The 19500-nt window shown below is 40.0% G+C and overlaps 1 protein-coding gene across 4 annotated transcripts in view; it reads right to left on the reverse strand.

Moving 5' to 3' along the window:
• TAF2 (TATA-box binding protein associated factor 2) overlaps positions 1-19500 on the reverse strand; it is a 112481-nt gene that overhangs the window by 80830 nt on the left and 12151 nt on the right. For 2 of the 4 annotated variants that reach the window (XM_030553746.1, XM_030553747.1), the window contains exons 4-7: positions 10938-11056; positions 4653-4794; positions 3978-4209; positions 316-500 (exon numbers count right to left, since the gene is read on the reverse strand). In XM_030553746.1, coding sequence (XP_030409606.1) covers positions 316-500; positions 3978-4209; positions 4653-4794; positions 10938-11056 — 678 coding nt within the window. Of the gene's footprint in view, positions 1-315; positions 501-3977; positions 4210-4652; positions 4795-10901; positions 11057-13386; positions 13537-19500 lie in introns of those variants that run through there. The other 2 variants (XM_030553748.1, XM_030553749.1) reach the window with 2 other exon arrangements.

The raw sequence follows: 19500 nt of genomic DNA on the forward strand, positions 1-19500 counted from the left end.
GCAAATGCTGGATTTTGTTTTGCTATTTTAAATATAAATATCTTTGTAAAAAGTAGGAAACTAGAAACTTATGTTAAAAGAAAGCAGTATGGACAAAGGCCAATATTTTAAAACTTGGGTGCCTTAAGTCAGGCTATGAAGCCAATATGAGTTGTGGACATTCCACACCTTTGCAAATCAAGCCCTTATTTAAATGCCTAACTTTAGACACCCAACTAAGAAATTGTTGGCCCTAATCTTCTGATCACCAGAAAAGGGATTCAGGGTTCTCTCTCAGCACAAATTTTTAGATACATGAGTGCTATAAATACTAACCTAAAAATACTCATGGAAGCATAAGCAGCTACTTCGACATATGCTTCGTCTACAAAAACAGTCTTGAAACAGGAGTAAGGGTAGCGACAGGTAAGAATCTCCTCATAGAATTCAAAGACCTCATGAAGATATGACGTGGTGTGTTTGAGCAATGGGAGAAGCTGTGGTAAACAAAAATGAGTCACCTAAAAAAACAAAAAGAAATTAATGTAACAGGAAACAACAATATTTAAATATATAAATATCAAATTTTAACATTACATAGAATTTAAAAAAAGAAAAAAAAAGTCTAAAGAAAAACAGTGTTGTCACTATGTAAGGGTACGTCTACACTACGGGATTATTCCAATTTTACATAAACCAGTTTTATAAAACAGATTGTATAAAGTCGAGTGCATGCGGCCACACTAAGCACATTAATTCGGCAGTGTGCATCCATGGTCCGAGGCTAGCGTTGGTTTCCAGAGCATTGCACTGTGGGTAGCTATTCCGTAGCTATCCCATAGTTCCTGCAGTCTCCCCTGCCCCTTAGAATTCTGGGTTGAGAGCCCAGTGGCTGATGGGGCAAAAATCATTGTCGTGGGTGGTTTTGGGTAAATGTCGTCAGTCATTCCTTCCTCCGGGAAAGCAACAGCAGACAATCATTTCGCGCCCTTTTTCCCTGGATTGCCCTGGCAGATGCCATAGCACAGCAACCATGGAGCCCGTTCAGCTTTTTTTTTTTCTTTTTTTTTTTTTTTTTTTTTACAGTCACCGTATGTGTACTGGATGCCACGGACAGAGGCGATACTCCAGCGCTACACAGCAGCATTCATTTGCTTTTGCATGATAGCAGAGACGGTTACCAGTCGTTCTGTACTGTTTGCTGCCGGTGTAAATTGGCAATGAGATGACGGTTATCTGTCGTTCTGTACTGTCTGCTGCTAACATGGGTGCCCCTGGCTGAGATCAGCTGGGGGCGCAAAGGCAAAATTGGGAATGACTCCCCGAGTCAATCCCTCCTTTATGGTTTCTAAAAATAGAGTCAGTCCTGCCTAGAATATGGGGCAAGTGTACTAGAGAACCAGTGTATCAGACAGCACAGCTGCTCCGTGTCAGATCCCGCAGAAATGATGAGCTACATGCCATTCACGGGGGGTGCCTCTGCAACAACCTCACCCGTTGCTTCCCTCCTCCCCCAGCCTTCCTGGGCTACCGTGGCAGTGTCCCCCCCATTTGTGTCATGAAGTTATAAAGAATGCAGGAATAAGAAACACTGACTTGTTAGTGAGATAAAATGAGGGGGAGGTAGCCTCTCGGTGCTACGATAGTCCAGGCAGGACATTAAGTGGTGCGGGGGAGAGAAGCCCAGCATGCCGCAGCTATGATAGTCCAGGCAGGACAGAATCTTTTCTTTACACAGGAAAGGGAGGGGGCTGACGGAGCTCAGCCCCCAGTTGCTATGATGAAGACGGTTACCAGCCGTTCTGTAACATCTACTGGGAATGACCAGGAGTCATTCCTATTTTCACCCAGGAGCCCCCGGCCAGCCTCACCTGAAGCCAGCCAGGAGCACTCACGGGTTGATAAGAAGGACAGTTACCAGTCCTACTGCACCGTCTGCCACCGGGAAGGGGAGAGGAGCGGATACTGCTCTTCACTGCTGCACCATCGCGTCTACCACCAGCATTCAGTAGACATAGGGTGACATTGAAAGAAGTAAAGAAACGATTTCTTTCCCTTTTCTTTCATGTGGGGACAGGGGGAGTAAATTGAAGAGCTATACCCTGAACCACGCCGGACAATGTGTTTGAACCTACAGGCATTGGGAGCTCAGCCAAGAGTGCAAATACTTTTCGGAGACTGCTGGGGACTGTGGGATAGCTGGAGTCCTCAGTACCCCCTCCCTCCCTCCATGAGCATCCATTTGAGTCTCTAGCTTCCCGTTACGCTTGTCACGCAGCACTGTGTAGCCTGTAGATTTTTTTTTCAAACGCTTTGGCATTTCATCTTCTGTAACGGAGCTTTGATAGAACAGATTTGTTTCCCCATACAGCAATCAGATTCAGTATCTCCCGTACTGTCCATGCTGGAGCTCTTTTTGGATTTGGGACTGCATCGACACCCGTGCTGATCAGAGCTCCACGCTGGGCAAACAGGAAATGAGAATCAAAATTTCGCGGGGCTTTTCCTGTTTACCTGGCCACTGCATCTGAGTTCAGATTGCTGTCCAGAGCGGTCAAAGTGGTGCACTGTGGGATACCGCCTGGAGGCCAATACCGTCGATTTGCAGCCACACTAACCCTAATCCGATATGGTAATACCGATTTTAGCGCTACTCCTCTCCTTGGGGAGGAGTACAGAAACCGATTTAAAGAGCCCTTTATATTGATATAAAGGACCTCGTAATGTAGACAGGTACAGCGTTAAATCAGTTTAACGCTGCTAAAATCGATTTAAACGCATAGTGTAGACCAAGCCTAAGAGGCCACTAGAATGTAACAGAAACCAACATTTTTATAGCTCTGGTAACAGGTATCATGGAAGGAAAGGACACAGTGATGCCAGTCTTAATTGTGAGAGCTGCAACAGAAAAATAATTTATTTGAAAGGTACTGTTTAATGAGTCAAGGTACACAGGTATGCAGTACTAAACTTTTAAAGTGAGCCCATTCACCAGTGTGCACTACACGTCAATATACAGAGACTATTTTGGACCAGGAGATTGGGAAGCATTACAAAGGATGTCTACCATTCAAAGGCATAACTTTTTTTTTAAATCCATCAGTGACCATGTTGAACTGTGTTCACAGGTAATTGGTAATGATGGACCTAATTTTTAAGAATTATGACAGGTCTAACACCATTGATTTCTGTGGAGTAACATCAGCCACAAGCGTCCTTGGATCAATCTCATTAGTAGCCGCCAAATCATTAAAACACTGCAGAAATGCCATTTCTGTTTCTTTATCACTGGATTTTTCAGATCACTTCCACTAATTTTTATAATAGATATTATATTTCCCACCACATTTTTTGAAAAGTTAATTCATTCCTGTGAAAGATACCAAACTGTCAGCACTGGAGATTAAAGTCTTCAGTTTTTCCATAGATCAAATACAGCACAGACATCAGTAGTGTCGGTTTACCAACAATACCCTCACCATGCTTGAACTCCAACCAAGAGCGACATGGATGGGCCACTTCCTGGGGTGAAAAGGTAGTTTAATTTGCCTGCCTAGTTCATCTTCAGTCTCTCTGAGAATATAGACAAGAGTATAAATCATAATGGCTCATTTTGTGAACATGGACAACATAACCGGCCACCAAGAGACTCTTGCTACCAATTTATTTACATAAGCCACTGAACTATGTGGTAACAACCTGCAGTCACTATGAACACTGGCTTGTATTTAAACCTATTGGAAAAGGTATCCTTTTACCAATTCCAACTAATCTAGTCCCCTGACTTCTACCTAGAGTTTTATTTCAAAGATACAAAACACTACCAGGATTTATAAAGGTAACATTAGATCAGTATCATCCCATAATTGTACTAGCAGAGACTGGTATGCTAATCATCTATCTTTCTTGGACTGATACTTGCTGGATCTAGCTAAAGGCACTAAAATGAAATAAAGTTACCAGTTCTCTAAAAAGGAGAGTCCTCTGAAGATTATTACCTCATGCATGTATGGATCAACAAGGATTTCAAAGGGTCCTATAGCCAGAGAGATGTTAGAAGCCGCAGTTGGAATACTCAGCATGTAATGAAAGGTCTTCTTTCTCATATCATGGGTATATATTGTTTCCACCAAATCTCCATTTGAAACAGCCACCATTGCAGCATCTACTGTATATTCTAGTTTCCATGTGCACAGTTCAGAGTATGAATCAACACAAGGAAACCAAAATCTAGGAAAAAGATTAGGATGTTAAAAAAGAAAAGAATAAGAAAACACTACATACTTTTCTTTTTTATGATAGTTTTTCCGCTCCAATTCCAGGCTATATATATTCCTAAATACTTTGGTACTTGGTATGCAGGCAACCCCACTCTATAGCTCTCACTATGCACCAACTTTACACAAGTCTCCCAGCAGTGGAAGCTTCTTTGCTACTGTTTCCCATTAAATTATGCCATGTAGACTTTAGAAATCTCCAGTGGTTCATTTTGTGCAAGACTTTGTTGAATTAACTCCAAACAGAAGTTTGAGATTAAACAACTGACATTTTCCACAAGAAACTAAATTAGAAAACCACGGAATTATTACTACAAGTATTTCCAATATGCTGAGATTCAGTAAAATACTCAAGCTCCGTTATGCAATATAACATTTGAGGATTAAGATTCTTACCTTGTAGAATTCTGATATCCACAAGAAAAGACATGGGCCCCTCTCTCTGCCATGCTACCTTCTACATTAGGCACCACAAAATGAAGGCCTCCCTTTGGCTGGTCCAGAGAGAAATTTATGTGCACCTTTAGGACTTTTAACTCTACAGCAGTAAGAAAGCAACCGTGTGTTTAGTGTGTGTATGAAAGCAATTCATATAACATTTATTTTACAGGAAACATTCACAGGGTTCAATCTTGCAAGGTACTGTGTGCCCTCAACTCTCATTAACTTCAAGGGAAGTGGAGAACATTCAGCAACTCACACAACTGGGCCATTTAAAGCTTAAATATTGTAATGTACCATCAAGATATCAAACTATTTTCTATATTAAAAATTTTATATTAATGAAAACCTTCACTTGTGGTTCCTTTTCACCTTTCAACGTCCCAACACTAAAACATCTTTACCAGGGCTTTGGAGCTGTGCTCCAGCTCCAGGCAAAAACCTGCAACCCAGTTCTGGGCTCCACTCCAAAGCCCTGATCTTTACACTTGCACTGTAACTTCTGATCTGTTTTCTCAGCTTGCTGAAAATGTTTCCCACAAAAATTACATGTAATATCCACATTTTATCCCCTTTCTCATTTGCACTATATTTCTTAAAATATCCTACTACAGTTAGAACTTTGTAGGCAACTGCTAAGTGTCTTTGCTTTTGTTTAGTTTCCCAGAATCCTGTGTGTGAACTTATTGCTATCCTTCTTTGCATGAAGACTGACTGCTCAGAAATGAAGTTCAACTGATTTGTCCACTAGATTCCACCACAGTCTCAATATATCTGCGGCAATTAAGCTTCAAAGTGACACTATCAACTTAAAAATAATATCTGTAAACATTTTTTCCAAAATCTGATAAGTAACACCTAAAACAGTATAACTGAAATGGAGGAATTAAAATATTTCTTTCTAATTAAGTTTTGTGCATTTGATAGCAAAATGCACAGTTTTCCATGTTAGTATGGATCTTTCATACATTAACAGGAAAATGTGGTTGTAAAATCACAAAAATTGATAGGAGAACTCATTGGAAGTGCAGAACCTTAAACTATCTTATATATTTAACAGAACTGAATTCAAATTAACAATTGTCTCTTGAAATACTTGACATTTATATGGCACCTTTTATGCAAAGATTGAATAATGTTTTATAAATACTATACCTAAAAAAACAGCTGTGGGGCAGGCAAACAATTTAACTATCTTATAAATGAGGCACAGAGAAATTAAATGACCTGCTCATAGCCACATCAAATTAGTGGCAGACATCGAGCGCTTGAAAATGTGGTGCTTGAGAGCACTAACCACCCTGTCCCTGGTTAAAACACCCTCACAGAGTAGACTGTTTGCAAGCAAAAAAGTATATATTTGACTGATTGCCTGAGTTTGGCACATTTTTACTTCCTTATTCACCTTTCCTTTGGAACATGCTTAGATAACTAGGATTAAATGTCATTCATATTAGAAAACAAAAGTATGTTTAGACCGTTAAAGCTGCGTCAGGAAACATCCCATCCACCAAGAATCCTAAAAACATGGCTATATGAAGGTAAAGAGGAAGACTTGTGCATTTCACTGCACCTCCACATTGCCTAGAACAATGTTTCTCAAACTGAGGTCTGCAGATCCCCTCGGGGTCCGTAAGGGTACTCCAGGGAGTTCATGGGCCCCACTGATCAACTCAACTCCTTCCCCTCCCTCCCAGCACCTCCTGCACGACGGAGAACAGCTGTTCGACAGCATCCAGGAGGTGCTGGGAGGGAAAAGGAGGCTCAGTAGAGGGAGCAAAAAGAGGCGGGGAAGAGGAGGAACACGTGTGGAGCGGGGATGGGGCCTTGGGGGAAGGGCTGGAATGGGTGCGGTGCCTGGGTGGGTGCAGTGCTGGGCAGGGGCTTGGGGGCTTTGTGAAAAATTTTAAATCAAAATGGGGGTCCTCGGGTTGCTAAAGTTTGAGAACTGCTGGCCTAGAAAGTTGCCATCAGTGCACTCCAACACTCCATAATGTTTCATTTCCATCTCCAACAGATACCACAAAGGATTATGTAACCCAACTTGATGAAACATCCACTGTGAGCAACATCTTAGTTGGAGTACATTATTGACAGTGTTGTAGGCAATATGAAAATGAAAAGGAATGCACAAATCTTTATATGTTCAGTAGTTATTCCTGACTGCTTCCTGGAGTGGGGCGTGTAGCTTTAATCAATAAATAATGATGCTAATAACTTGCATAGTAATTTAAACAGCAGTTACAGGGGAACTAATTCATTACTCTAGGGCTGTGTGTTCTTAAATACATGTTTCTGTCATTTCCTGAATCTTTCATTTAGAAAGAAAATCCATTCAGCATTCCACTGGTAAGATAAATATTGTGCAGCAATAGTTTTCTGGCTAAAGAATGAGAGATATAACTATTTCAAAACAGTTTCTTATCAACTGGGTGACATGGCAGCCTAAAACCTGCACAAAATATTAACAAACTATCCCACATAACAGAAAAGAAGGAGAGGAAGAAAAATATTGTGAAATGGGGTTTCCCTTAATGACAATGTGAATGTCTAAACTTTGTAATAGATACAATAGTGCTAGGAACTTTATAAATGTATATAAATATTTACTCTATTAAGGCTAGTTGAAGGTATTTTTAGGACAGATTTAGTTATCTAACCCTGAGAAATGAGATGTTTGGGATGGAGCTAGTATTATTTTAGTTTTTGTGGGTATAGTTGAAATGTATTGTACACATAGTTGCTCTCAAATTGCCAAAACAGTGGGCTGAAATGAAAAGCTGCTACTGGTACCATGTATAACATACTTCTTCCCAATATACTACTAGTAAATACAATAAGTGCCAACTATTAAAGGACACCATCATTGCAGAAGCTTAATCTAGGAAAGACTGATGTAAATATATCCCAGAAAATATAAATTAACTGTTATACTGATGCTCTTTTGATTCTCTGTGACAATAGTTAATTGTTCCAGCACAGTTATTCCAGTCTACACATAAATCTACATTTCTCCTTCACAATATGTATCAGACCACCCACACACAAAAATAAAATGTGACAGTCAAAAGAGAAATGTAACTTTAAAAATAGATGAAGATATGAAAATACACATATCCTTACCAAAATATGCCTAATTGGCTCCCATATACCTTGATTTAGTTTACAAAAATAATTTTAACAGGCAAGATATTAGGCTTTCACCAACAGACTTAAAATATAGAACTCACTAGAGAGGGGTAACTGAACCATTTTCTTAACTATCACAAGGAAAGCTCGAAGCCATAGGTCATAATGCCCTTTCAAATTATCCTAGTGAAAATGGATAGCTTCAGAAGACTGACATTGACAGGTAAAGCATTACTCCAAAAGCCTGTGCATTTAAGGCAAAAGGGCTATTTTTAAAAGAAGCTCTTGTGAGTGATGTGTGGTCCATATCCACAAAAAGTAGAGGTAGAAAGAGAGAGAATATGATTCTAATGCCTGGTGTTTAGGGCATCCACTTGGGAGGTGGGAGACCCAGGTACTAGTCCCCCTGCTCCAGAGATTATTTATCCAAAGCAGAACAGCTTTAACAGAACATCTCATAGCTCGGTGGTTAGAGCACTCGCCTGAGATGTATTGGAGACCCCTGTTCAAATCCTCTATCACCTCAGGCACAGGGGAGACTTCAACCTGGGTCTTCCACATCCCAGGTGAGTTTCTAACCACTGGGCTAAAAGTTATAAAGGTGGGCATCACCACCATCTCTTCCTCCTCTTCCTTTCATTATGCATTAAGCAAAGCAGGTGCTTAACTCAGTTTCAGAAAAAAACAGCTTAGGCACCTAAATTCATAGATTCCAAGGCCAGAAGGGATCATTGTGATCATCTTGTCTAACCTCCTGTATAATATGTGCCATAGAACTTCTCCAAAATAATTCCTAGAGCAGATCTTTTAAAAAAACATCCCATCAGGATTTAAAAATGGTCAGTGATGAAGAATCCACTGCAATCCGGGGTAAATTGTTCCAATGGTTAATTACCCTCCCTGTTAAAAATTTATGCCTTATTTCCTGTTTCAATTTGTCTAGCTTCAACTTCCAGCCATTGGATTGTGTTAGACCTTTTTCTTCTAGACTGAAGACTCCATTATTAAATATTTGTTCCCCAAGTAGATACTTACAGACTCTAGTCAAGTAATCCCTTAACCTTCTCTTTGTTAAGCTAAATAGATCGAACACTTTAATTCTATCAATAGAAGGCATGTTTTTTAATCTCTTACTAATTCTTATGGGTCTTCTCTGAATTGTCTCCAATTTATCAACACCCTTCTTAAATCGCAGGCACCAGGAGTGGGCACAGTATTCCAGCTGCAGTTGCAACAGTGCCAAATACAGAGATAAAATAATCTTATTCCTATTCCAGATTCCCCTGTTTATGCATCACAGGATCATATTAGCTCTTTTGCCCATGGCATCACATTGGAAGCTCATGTTCAGCTGATTATCCACCACGAGCCCCAAATCTTTCCCAGAGTCACTGCTTCCCCGGATAGTCCCCCATTCTTTAAGCATGGCCTACAGTCTTTTTTCCTAGATGTACACATTTACTTTAGCCATATTAAAATGCATTTTGTTTGCCTGTGCCCAGTTCACCAAGTGATCCAGATCACTCAGTCAATGACCTCTCCTCTTCGTTATCTACCACTCTCTCAATTTTTGTGTCATCTGCAAATTTTCTCCGTGATGGTTTTACGTTTTCTTCCAGGTCATTGATAAAAATATTAAATAGCACAGGGCCAAGAACTGATCCCATGCGAGATCCTACTTGAAACACACCCACTCAATGATTTCCCATTTACAGTTATATTTTGAGACCTATTAGGTAGCCAGTTTTTAATCCATTTAATGAGAGTCATGTTAATTTTATATCATTCTAGTCTTTTAATCAAAATGTCATAAGGTACCAAGCTCTACAGAAGTCTAATAAAGGTAACAGTGTTGACATAATATACTTAACCAACTTGTAATCTAATAAATAAAATAGTAAGTTAGGTTGATGGGATCTATTTTACAGAAACCCATGTATATTTGCATTAATTACATTACCCTCCTTTAATTCTTTATTAATCGAGTCCTATGTCAGCTGCTCTATTATCTTGCCTGGGATGGATGTCAGGCTGACAGACCTATGATTACCTCGGTCATCCCTTTTTTACCCTTTTTTAAATTGGAACAAAATTATATTTCTTCCAGTCTTCCGGAACTTCCCCAGTGCTCCAAGACATATTGAAAACCAACATTAATAGTCCAGTGAGCTCCTCAGCTAGCTCTTTTAAAACACATGGTCCTGCTGATTTAAAAATGTCTATGTTTAGTAGCGTCTATTTAACATTCTCTAGAGATGAGGGTGGAATGGAAAGAGTGTTATCACCATATGATGAGACTATATCATGTTTTTCCACATATACAGAAGAAAAATATTTATTGAACAGTTCTGCCTTTTCCACATTATTATTGATAATCCTACCATTTCTATCTAGTAGTGGGCCCTGTCAGGATTCTTTTTGTTCCCAATATATTTTAAAACTCCTTTTTGTTGTCCTTATCCCTGACGGCCATAGATTTCTCCTTATGTCCTTTTGTTTCCCTTATCAATTTTTTTTTTTTTTTTTTTTACAATTGCTAAATTCTTATTTATATTCACTCTTATCAACTTCTCCTTTCCTTCCTTTGTTACACTTTAAAAAAACAAAAAAAAGCCTAAGCCATCTGACATCAGTAGAGGGTCTCCTGGTTGTGAATTGCAAGCAGATACACATCTCCCCTGTAGCCCATACTAAGTTGTCCAACTCCATGAGGGGACAGCACCTCCCACTAGCTAGCTTAAGAGGCTCCCTGCCTAGCACACTAGCTTCTGTGAATCCCATTCTCAGGCAGCTTTCTCTTCCCATTCATTGTAGAGGCTAACTCAGGCTCTGCAGATTGCGTTGTTGGTCCAGTTATAATTAGGTGTTGTGGCACTGAACGCTGCAACACCAAAGTCCCTTTGTGGACCTCGGCTTTTTATTCTTTCCAAAAAGGTGTTGGGAGGGAGGAGGGGACTCGTGGGGAAGGGGAAAGAATCATTCTAATTAAATCTATAGAATTTAATATATTATTTATGTTTACTTAAATCTAATGTCTTTCAATACAAAATGCCCTGGCTATCAAATCTGCAGTACCTTAATTTAAGTATCAATATGGTCTCTACACTTTACCATCAACGTGTTTCCACAGCTCCGAAGGAACCTTAATGCAGAGTTCTCCATTTCCAGCATCTGGGTCCACAGCACTGACTGCAGCAGCATAAGCATTGGAAAAATAGTTGAGATTTCTCCTGAAAGAAAGTAAAACCCATTCCAACTCTTAAAATGCCCATTCAAATATGGTATCAGTGCAACTTTTAAGATTATACTCTCTGATTGCTTTGGCTCTTGTTATAGTAGTGATTTATATCATTCTTGATATGCTTAGCATTAAACATAGAGAAATTTAGACATATAACAAATTGAGAAGTATCGAATAACAATACTGCTTCTTGGAAAAATCAGGCTTATAAACATTTACTAATAAGTATGCAAAATACAAACAAAAAATGTCTATTTTTAAAAGAATCTGAACATATGTTATGTAAAAAATAATCTGACAACCCACTTACTGGCATAAGTGAATATCTAAGGTCAATACGTTGAATCATGTGTAAAGTATGTTTTTAAGGTCAGGATTTTCAAAAGCAGGAACCTACAGTTGGTCTCCAAACTAATATTTAAGCATCTAAATAAGTCACATTTTTCAAACTGCTTAAGCACTTAACTGTTCCCAGTGACTTTAATGAGAGTTACAGGGTGCACAGCATTTTGAAAATAAATTCACTCAATATTAAATATTACTAAATATCCTGGTAGAAATCTAATTTAGGCCAAGATTTTCCAAAATAGCACCTGAAATGTATACAGTGCTCTCAGAAACCTGATTTAAAAATCTAATTCTAACCAACAGGGAGGAATCGGTTGCAAATCTGAAGGTGGAAGGAAATTTGGGTGAAAGTGATCATGATAGAGTTTGTGAATCTAAGGAAAGGAAGGCATGAGAGCAGCAAAATAAGGACAATGGACAAGAACAATGGAAAAAAGCAGACATTAACCTCCAAACTGCTACATAAGCTCCCATGGGAAGAAAATCTAAGGGAAAAAACTGTTCAAGAGAGCTGAGTTTCTCAAGGAAACAATATTAAAGGCACAACTGAAATCTATCCCAATGAGAAGAAAAGATAGGTAGAGGCCAATATGGCTCCAATCAAGAGATCTTTAACTATCTGAAAATTAAAAAGAAATCCTACAAAAAGTGGAAACATGGACAAATTGCTAAAGAGGAATAAAAAAAATAGGACAGGCACGTAGCGACTATCTCAGAAAGGCTAAATCACAAAATGAGTTACATGTAGCATTAGACATAAGGCAATAGGAAGAGGTTCTTTAAAGACATTAGGAGCAAGAGAAAGAAAGGATAGTGTAGGTCAGTGGATTTCAATCTTTCCAGACAACTGTACCCCTTTCAGGAGTCTGATATGTCTTGCGTACCCCAAGTTTCACCTCACATAAAAACCTACTTGCTTACAAAATCAGACATAAAAGTACAAAAGTGTCACAGCACACTATTACTGAAAAATTGCTTATTTTCTCATTTTGTCTGTATGAAATTTTAGTTTGTACTGACTTTGCTAGTCCTTTTTATGTAGCTTGTTGTAAAAATAGGCAAATATCTAGATGAGCTGATGTATCCCCTGGAAGATCTCTGCCTACCTCCAGGGATACATGTAACCCTGGTTGAGAACCACTGGTGTAGGTCTCCTGCTTGGCAGGGAAGGAGAGCTAATAACTGATGACATTAAGAAAGCTGAGGTGTTTAACATCTATTTTGCTTCAGACTTCACTAAAAATTAGCAGAATTACTATTAACAACAAAGAGAAGGAACTCAAGACAAAATAGGGAAAGAACAGGTTAAAGAACATTAATTAGATGTATTCAAGTCTGCATGGATTGATGAAATTCATTTTTGGGTACTTAAGGAACTAGCTGAAGCAACATCGGTATCTTTGAGAATTCATGGTGGTAGGGTGAGGTCCCGGAGGACTGGAGAAGAGCAAACATAGTACCTATCTTTTAAAAAGGAAACAAAAAGGATTTGGGGAATTATAGATCAGTCAGCCTAACTTTGATACCTGGAAAGATACTTGAACAAATTATTAAACAATCAATTTGTAAGCATTTTGAAGATTAAAAATAGAGTATCAGGAATAGCCAGCATGGATTTGTCAAGAACAAATCATGCCAAACCAACCTTATTTCCTTCTTTGACAGGGTTACTGGTTGAGTGGATGGGGGAAAGCAGTAGACATGATATATCTTGATTTTAGTAAGGCTTTTGACATAGTCCAACATGACATTCTCATAGCTAACTACAGAAATGTGGTTCAGATTAAATTATTATATGGTGCTGAAAGCTGGAATGTCGTTGCTGTGATAACACTGTGCAGATGCTGCTTTGAGCTGTTACAGCTGCTCAGTGTTTCTCTCTCTGGAACGCCAGTGTTATTAACAGAAGCATAGAATGCAGCTTGTTAATTCAACAGACCTCAATGTTATTCATAAAGAACGACCACCAACATGGTTCAGTGATGAAGGCAATCGGCCAGGTTTATTGCCCTTAAGGCACAGTACTAGTGTCGCAGTTCCATGGTTACAAGTACATTAACACGAGTGCCCAGTAGCAAGGAACAGTTCAGTCAGTAGCAGGAATTTCTGTTGTCCCCTTGGCTGCACAAAGGGTTAAGGCAAAGTACCCCAAAATGTATAGATTAAGAAAAACAATTTACATACCACCTCCTGTGTTTCATGACATCTGCTTGTTACCTCCCTTTGATTCATGCTCGGGTGTCTTGGGCAAAACATCCTCTTATTTAGTATTAGGTGAGGATCTCCCTGAGCTAATATTGTGGAATGTGTTCTCACACATACCCAATATCTGTTGCGTCTTAGGAATGCCTGTGTTTTAGCAATGCTAGCAATACTTTTGCCAAGGTCATATATTGGGCAATGAACTTGTAAACATCTTTAATACATGGCCTAACTTTGGTTCACAGCCTCTGGTTCAGACCTCAGATCTTACACCAGGCCCAGTGCTCCAGGCTCTCTCTTGCTCCTACAGTGGGTGCAAAAGTGGCTGAAAGAACCTAATCAAAGAGTAGTTATCAATGGTTCACCGTAAAACTGAGAGGACTTTTCTAGTGGGGAACCAACAATGTTTTCATTAATGACTTGGATAATAGACTGGAGAGTATGCGTATAAAATATGTGGATGACAACAAGCAGGGAGGTGTTGATGGACAATTGGTCTGAAATCAACAAGATGAAATTCAATAAAGACAAGTGCAAAGTACTTCACACAGGATGGAAGGAAAAATCAAATGCGCAACTACGAAATGTAAAATAACTGGTAGGGTGGTAGTACTGCTGAAAAGGATCTAGAGGTTACAGTGGATCACAAATTAAATATGAGTCAATGATTGTGATGCAACTGCAAAAAAGGCTAACAGTGTTTTAACTTAAAAAATAAATAAATAAATTAAAATTAATAAATTGAGATATACCTATCTCATAGAGATGGAAGGGACTCTGAAGGGTCATCGAGTCCAGCCCCTTGCCTTCACTAGCAGGACTAAGTACTGATTTTGCCCCAGATCCCTAAGTGGCCCCCTCAAGGATTTAACTCACCAGCCTGGGTTTAGCAGGCCAAACTACTGAGCTATCCCTCCCCCAGCGTTTCTCAAACTGGGGTCGCTGCTTGTGTAGGGAAAGCCCCTGGCAAGCCGGGCCAGTTTGTTTACCTGCTGTGTCTGCAGGTCTGGCCAATTGCAGCTCCCACTGGCCGTGGTTCGCCGCTGCAGGCCAATAGGAGCTGCTGGAATCAGTGGCCAGTAAGTCCCTCAGCCCGCGCTGCTTCCTGCAGCTCCCCTTGGCCTGGAGCAGCAAACCGCAGCCAGTGGGAGCCGCGATCAGCCAGACCTGCAGATGGGGCAGGTAAACAAACCGGCCCGGCCCGCCAGCGGCTTTCCCTACACAAGAAGCAACCCCAATTTGAGAAACACTGGACTAACATCATTCTTGGGTATATTAACTTGAGTGTCATATGTAAAACACAGCAGATAACTGCCCCTGTCCTAAACATACAGTTAAGGGTTAATTCCTCTTTCATCTGTAAAGGGTTAAGAAGCTCACATAACCTAGCTGATACCTGACCAGAAGGACCAATAAGGGGACAAGAAACTGTAAAAATCTGGAAGGAGGGAAAAGTCTTTTGGCTGTGCTGTGTGTGTGCTTTTGCCAGAGACAGAGAAAGAAGGAGCCATCCCACTCCCATAGGGTACTGAGTATTTAGAGAAGGAATGTATCACATTACTTTTATTTTCTTGTTTGTGAGTTCTTTTGCAAATAAGAGGGAGGATAAATTTGGGTTCTTTGAGTAACTTTAAAATTTTGCCCAGAGGGAAACCATCTCTGTTTTGAATCTGATTGTCTGTGAGATTATCTTTCATTCTAATCTTGCAGAGGTACTCCTTTCACCTTTTAATTACAATTCTTCTTTTAAGAACCTGATTGATTTTTCATTGTTTTAAGATTCAAGGGTTTGGATCTGTGTTCACCAGGATTAAGTGGTGAGAGGACTATTCTCAAGCCTGCCAAGGAAAGGGGGGTTAGGGACTTGGGAAATATCTGGGGAAAGGCAGAGTTCCAAGTGGCTCTCCCTAAATATTTGGTTAACGCTTGGTGGTGGCAGCATACTGGTAAAAATAAGCTAGTAAAAATAAACTTAGGGTTTTTTTCATGCGGGTCCCCACATCTGTACCCTAAAGTTCAGAATAGGGAGGGAATCTTGACAGCCCCTCTCTTATTAGCACTAGTGAGGCCTCAGCTGGAATACTGTGGCCAATTCTGGGTGCCACACTTTAAGGAAAGACATGGACAAATTAGCAAGATCCATAGAAGAGCAACAAAAATGATAAAAGGTTTAGAAAATGTGACTTATCAGGAAAGGTTAAAAAAAATGGGCATGGTTAGCCTTGAGAAAAGGAGCCTGAGGGGGGAAACCTGATAACAATTTTCAAGTATGTTAAGGACTGTTGTGATCATGACAACAATCAACTGTTTTCCATGTTCACTGAAGACAGGACAAGATGTATAGGCTTAACTTGCAGCAATGGAGATTTAGGTTAGCTAGTAAGAAAATCTTTAACTCTAAAGGTAATCTTTGGAATAGACTTCCAAGGGAGGTCACAGAATCCCCATCTTTGGAGGCATTTAAGAACAGGTTGGACAAAACAATAAGGGACGGTCTATTTGGTTCTGCCTCAGCACAGGGGGCTTGATGACTTCTCAAGGTCCCTTCCAGCCCTACATTTCTGGGAGTGAAATAGGTTTTTAATCTGGTACACCTCTACCCCGATATAACGCTGTCCTCAGGAGCCAAAAAATCTTACCGCATTGTAGGTGAAACTACGTTATATCAAACTTGCTTTGATCCGCCAGAGTATGCAGCGCCCCTCCCCTCCCCGGAGCACTGCTTTACCATATTATATCCGAATTCGTGTTATACCGGGTGGCATTATATTGGGGTAGAGGTGCAGTCCTTTTCTCTGCTTTGGTTGCTGGATACAAATTGTTATACTTTCTATGCTTTTCACACCACATATCAGGGGTCCCCAATGCAGCGCCCGCAGGAGGCATCCAAATGCGCCCGTGACCTGGCCGGCGGTGGAGCATCCGCTGAAATGCCGCCAAATTTCTGCAGCGTTTCGGCGGCGACAGCTCTCGATGACGTCACTTGTCAGCGGCAAGTGACGTCATCAAGAGGCGTCGCCGCCGAAATGCCACAGAAATTCGGCAGCACTTCAGCCGGTGCTCCACCGCCGCCACGGTACTTCATCTGGCAGGCACCAGACGAAAAGGTTGGGGACCACAGCCACATACTGTATTGAATGCTGGAGTTCTGGCTTTAACTCACAAAAGCACAGAAAACCATAGTTAAGAATCAGTTCTCCAGTAGTACCTAGCTATAACTATCCCATCATTAACACTATGCCATCTGCATCCTGTTGCCCATAAATACTGGAATTTTTATGGTCAAGTTTGAGAGTTTTCTTGATTGTGGTTTTACATACCTTTAAAAAATATTGTAAAAGAATGCTAAACTCTGAAGATCAAGAAAACTTTTCCAGGGTAAATCTTTTACAGATTTTTTTTTTTTTTAAATCTTGCATGTTGAAGATTGGGTGTGCAACATCACACCATAAAGTATATTTTAAATTATTCATCACCTTTCATCTCAAAAGTATCTAAAGCATTTAAAATCTCACTGCCAATGAAATCCAGTCATTGTGGGGATGGAGGGCTGCAGCCAGGCAGAAAGTCAGTTCATAATGTGTTGCACAACATTGGGCAGAAGAATAGTTTTGACTATAGCTATCAAAGCAAACTCCCACTCTAGTAAGAGGGCCGTGAAATTTAAAGTCCACACAAAGTAGACTTGACCTCATTTAAAATCATTACTTTCTTTTCATCTGAACCCAATCCCTATCCACCATCCAGAGTAAACTACAAACTGTATTAAACTCAATTTACTGTATCTTACTTGGAAGGAAGAAAGGCTAAGGATCATCCAGGCGTCAAACTTGATGCTTACTCAGCCTTCCCCACCTGTGCCTTGGCTAAAAAAATAAACTAAGGTATACTGAGAACAGTATCAGCAGTAGGACTGAGAACATTAGAAACAGTAAACTAGACTAGTTTGCTTGAAATCTTCTCATCATAGAACATTAGAAGAAAATGCAAGCATCTGATTACAGAAACTCCAAAATCCCACGTGTTAACATGATCAATTTTCCTGTATTGTAGTTGAAGTGCTTTTAAAAGGTAGGATTCCCGCAAAGAATCGGTCACATGAATGGTACCAGTGAGTTCAATTGGACTACTCACATGTATAAAGTTACTCAAATCCTTAAGTCTTTGCAGGACTTGGGGTGAGAATTAAAAAAGCAAATACAGAATGAAAATAATTCCTTAATTCACTCATAGCTTAATTTAGTAATTATGGCAAGTCACTATCAAAAGAAAATAAAAATTAACAAGTCAACTTTAATATTAGCTTTACATTTGGGGTTTTTTTGTTTTAACTCATTTTAATGTAAATCTGGGAATGTGAACATTTTCTGTCTCTAATTATTGGCAGGGGATTCCTTTCCAGTACGTCAAATAATTTGTTCAGTTCTGAGGAATCGTGGTGAGATTGTGGTTACATTTTAAATTCCAGTGGATTCACAGACAGGAAAAGGTTATTATTATGTAACGAGAAAGGGAGACTATTAAGATCAATAGAGCCTAACATTTTAATAAAAATCAGTCTTTATTTTGTTCCTTTTATTGCGGAGATATATAGTGGTCCAAATCAAATGGGTGATTCATTATAAAAGGAATTTATTGGAGGATTAATACCATACAGCAATCTTTTCATGGCTTGAATTGCCCTCTATAAACCAGACATGGCTGTTTAAAAATAAACCCCCACAGTTATAGACAAAAATTATAAGTCAAGAAATAATGATTTACGTTCTAATTTACCAAGCGTGGACTGATTGACAGAGAATAATATACATTCACTTTCCAGCTCCCCCGAATGACAGAGTTAGGAACCATACCTCCCATTTTAACTTTCTGTAACAAATTACTCAGTTTAACATTGTTTTAAATATGCTTCTAGGATATGAATAAACACTATACATGAACATGAATGCTGAAAATATGGCTTCATTTTTCCCATGACCCTACACTTACAAGTACTTAAACAGCAACATCAAGTATACAAACTATTAAGGAAACAGTATTTCTTTGCCATTTTACTGAAAACAATAAAGAATTATGGTAATCCATGAGTACATCATAGCAGGTTGCAGATGTAGCAGAATAAAGTCTTGTACAAAAAAGCAGTACACCTCTACCCTGATATAACGCTGTCCTTGGGAGCCAAAAAATCTTACCGCGTTATAGGTGAAACCATGTTATATCAAACTTGCTTTGATCCACTAGAGTGCGCATCCCCGCCCGGAGCACTGCTTTACTGCGTTATATCCAAATTCATGTTACATCGGGTGGCGTTATATCGAGGTAGCGGTGTATTTACTCAACTGCTTTAAAACTGAAGTCCTCCAAAGTTTAACCCATTAGCAACAAAATATAAAGAAGCCATTAAAACATTATCTGCTTTGCTTGTAGCAAGGAGGCATGGCCTCCCTCAGATGCAGACAAGGAGGGGACACCGCAAGCCACCTGGTGGGTGGAACCAGGCGGCCATGCCCCGCAAGCCAGAAGCAGAGGGGCGGGACAGGAAGAGGAAGCATAAAAGGCCATCCCAGCAGCTCAATTGAGAGGGAGCTGTGGAAGGAAACAGATGCTGTTTCCCCACTGATGGAGTGGGATGCCAAAGAAAATTGCTGCTGCCCTGACGACCAGCCTGAGCTTCTAGAGAGCCCTGCCACTCTCGACGCTGAGGAGCTGCTACTGCTACCCTTGGCAGAGTATCCTGGGGAGACTGAGAACGACCGAGGGGGTGAGTAGGAAGCAGCCTGGGGAGCTAGACTACTGTCTGGCTGTGGTGATGACGGAAATATGGTCAGTGTGTTGTGGGTGGATTTCCTGCTGATCCAGTAGCAGACCACTCTGCCATTGTAA

This window comes from Gopherus evgoodei, chromosome 2, assembly GCF_007399415.2.
Source record: "Gopherus evgoodei ecotype Sinaloan lineage chromosome 2, rGopEvg1_v1.p, whole genome shotgun sequence".
NCBI classification, from domain to species: domain Eukaryota; kingdom Metazoa; phylum Chordata; order Testudines; family Testudinidae; genus Gopherus; species Gopherus evgoodei.